At 42.7% G+C, this 2,869-nt stretch overlaps 1 protein-coding gene across 1 annotated transcript; it reads right to left on the bottom strand.

Moving 5' to 3' along the window:
- Nucleotides 1-323: 323 nt before the first annotated feature.
- Nucleotides 324-2,063, bottom strand: LOC133449253 (zinc-binding protein A33-like). Its single transcript, XM_061728382.1, has 2 exons — nucleotides 1,797-2,063; nucleotides 324-1,709 (listed from the first exon to the last, which is right to left on the bottom strand). The coding sequence occupies exon 2, from the start codon at nucleotides 1,707-1,709 to the stop codon at nucleotides 324-326; it is 1,386 nt and encodes a 461-aa protein (XP_061584366.1). The 5' UTR covers nucleotides 1,797-2,063.
- Nucleotides 2,064-2,869: the final 806 nt, after the last annotated feature.

Below are 2,869 nucleotides of genomic sequence, written 5' to 3'. Positions count from 1 at the left end.
TTGGGGAGATTTTGACCCTGGCGGAAATTCAAATCAATTTCAATTCAATTTTATTTATATACACTAATACTACAAATGGTCTCTTGGCGCTTTTAAGAGACCCAGAACCTTAAAAAGCGCTTTCTAAATAAACTTTACTTCTAAAAATGTCACAATTTCTTTGGTGCCTCTGGAAGCTTGATGGGAAACAGAGGTTTAAATATCACCCTCCAGACAGTCAGTACCGCCTATTAATATAAAAAATGACTGTTTTAAATGTTAGGGATTCAAAACTTTAAGGGATTTCCATTAAAGGCCAAATGGGTCTATCGGTGCTGATTAAGCTATTTTATTGTAACAGAGACTTTCTTTGATAATATTTTTAGTTGTTGATCCCAATTGTTAGGAATGTATGGATAAAGATTCTTAGTAAAGTTGTGTGTGAAGGTGTGAAGGTGTTTTTCAGTGTCAGCATCAAGGAAGGACAGTTTTCCTTTATCATAGTCCAGGAGAACTCGGATCCTCCTGGGAGTTTTCGTTAAAGAAAACGTACGTAGACCTGAAGGGGACCAGGCTGCATATGCTCCACCCTTAAAGTTTATGCTCCACAATCCAGAATTTACGACTCCCTTCCTTGGGACAGAGTCTTCTGCCATGCCCAGGTCCCCACTTTCTCCAACCTCGACATCCCAGCTATGAGTCCCCGAGCTGAAGCCTTCAGAACCCAGTACTATGTGAAAACAGTCAAACCTCTCTGGGTTGTCAGGGAGCTTCTGCCTGGCACCGTCGTGTATCACGCTGGTCAGATCCTCGGAGAGGATGAGGGCTGGGTGGGCCGTGTTTGGATCCAGGATGACTGGGGAGTAGCAGACCATGTCCTTCATCTTGTTCCAGATGTTGAAGCCCAGGTTGCCCAGGTGTTTGGCCTCATCCATCAGAGCTCCCGGGGGCAGCTGCGGGTCATCCAGCAGGGGGCGCCGCTGGGCTGCTTCTACTGCCCCTTTGTAATTCTGCAGAAACGAGACATCAGCACATCTCAGCTCCTTCTCCGAGGCTCTGACTATGTCTGAAATCGCTGATATCTGTCGGCTCAGATCTTCGTCCTTTTCCCTCAACATTTTACTTTTTAGCTTTTCTTCCTCCCTGACAGCATTAACCCTCGCCTCCTCTTCTTCGTGGAGAAACTGGTGAAATGTCTTGAACTGATCTTTAATCTTCTCCACCATCTTTCTGCCCTGAACTTTAATGTGTTTGGCTGTTTGGTCCCAGTTTGCTCTGGTGCGTTCAAAGACCTCCAGCTCCTCTCTCAGGGGCCTCAGGGCCTCCTGGAGTCGCTCCCGGTGATCCTGCGCGGCCTCGTCCAGGGGTCTAAAGCTGTGGTTGGCGTGCGCGCTTGAATCTCGACAAACCAGACACACAAGCTGCTGGTGGTCCAGGCAGAACAGCTTGAGCTTCTCGTCGTGCAGGTTGCAGCGGGCCTCCGTTTCTGCAGGAACCCTCCTCTTCTTGTCCTTTAAGAAGTCTTCACACAGGTTCCTCAGGGCCAAGCTCTCCAGCGGCTCCCTCACAGGACTGGCTTTACAAACGGGACACTCGTTTACATGTTTCTCCGTCCACCAGGCCTGCACACAGGCCTTGCAGAAGCTGTGGCTGCAGGACAGGACCACCGGCCGCACGAAGATGTCGTGGCAGATGGGGCAGGTCAGGTCCTTCTCTGCACTGGAGGCCATCTGCTCCGCGGGTGAAGCGACAAACACGTCAGACTGGAAAATCAAACCAAAGAAGCTTCAAAAAACAAAGTTAGTCTAGTTCCTTACCTTTTTATTTTCCTTTTAGTTGTGCAGATTAACTTGGCATCTCCGTCGTGAAGGTGACAGCTCGGTGCGCGGCGCGGGGGTGGAAACACCCAGCTTGTTTTTGGTTTCACTTTGCCGGCGTTTGAATAGTTTCAGGGATAAATACAGGTTGTCACAGTGCTGAAAGACTGACTATGTCAACAAAGTCTTTCATGGGAGATGAACTGCGCAAACACGTCCTTGCAAGCCTTCTGTGTTCATGGAAAATACCTCTTCATTGTGAACTTTGTCTTATGTTCGTAACTGAGTCCAGTGCAGATAATTAGATAAGAAGCAGATTGTCTGCTTCTTTACGACAGGTAGGGCGGGTTGCACGGCTGGTTGGTTAATTACCTAACTACTGTACTTTAACCTGCAACTGCACTCTAATCTGATGTAAACACATACAAATACTCGGGCATAACACAATTTATATTTATAGGATTCTTACTATTAATTTGTGCAACCTTTAACTATGTCCAGTTTTTTTCTTTTCTTTCATTTAATAACGAACTGAAAAAAATAGTATTGAGTTCATACGTTTTTTACTTCTTCCTACTTCTTTTACGAGAATGACACATTTGCTATTATATTTATTAATTCTGATCTACTTTGTTTACAATGTAACATTTATTATTTAGTGATTATTATTGTTCTTTTTTTATGTTATTGATTTATTGTTCTGCTGTTTTATTTATTTATTTTTATTTTTTTGTGCTTATGTTCGAAATAAAAGATATATAATCAAATAAAATTTTTTAAAAATGACATGCTTCATCTAACACGCTGCAAAGAATAATAGTTCATAAAAGTTCATAAAAGGTAATACAAATAAAGCAGATTATTTCATGTTATTAGTTTTGTATCAAGAAAGTGAAAACAGTCAGTAAAACCCTCGATGGTACAAAGAAAACACATGAAATAATAGATGGGGAAAACGAGCTATAACATGGAAACAATAACAAAATACATTTCTTAAAATCTTAACATTAAATTCCGTACAGTTCTACTAGAAAACAGGTTTAAAAATTCACTAAAATATATCTGTTCCCTGT

This window comes from Cololabis saira, chromosome 8 (genome assembly GCF_033807715.1).
Source record: "Cololabis saira isolate AMF1-May2022 chromosome 8, fColSai1.1, whole genome shotgun sequence".
Taxonomy (NCBI): domain Eukaryota; kingdom Metazoa; phylum Chordata; class Actinopteri; order Beloniformes; family Belonidae; genus Cololabis; species Cololabis saira.
The sequence above is the reverse complement of the archived record's forward strand: the minus strand, read 5'-3'. Positions and strand labels throughout refer to the sequence as shown.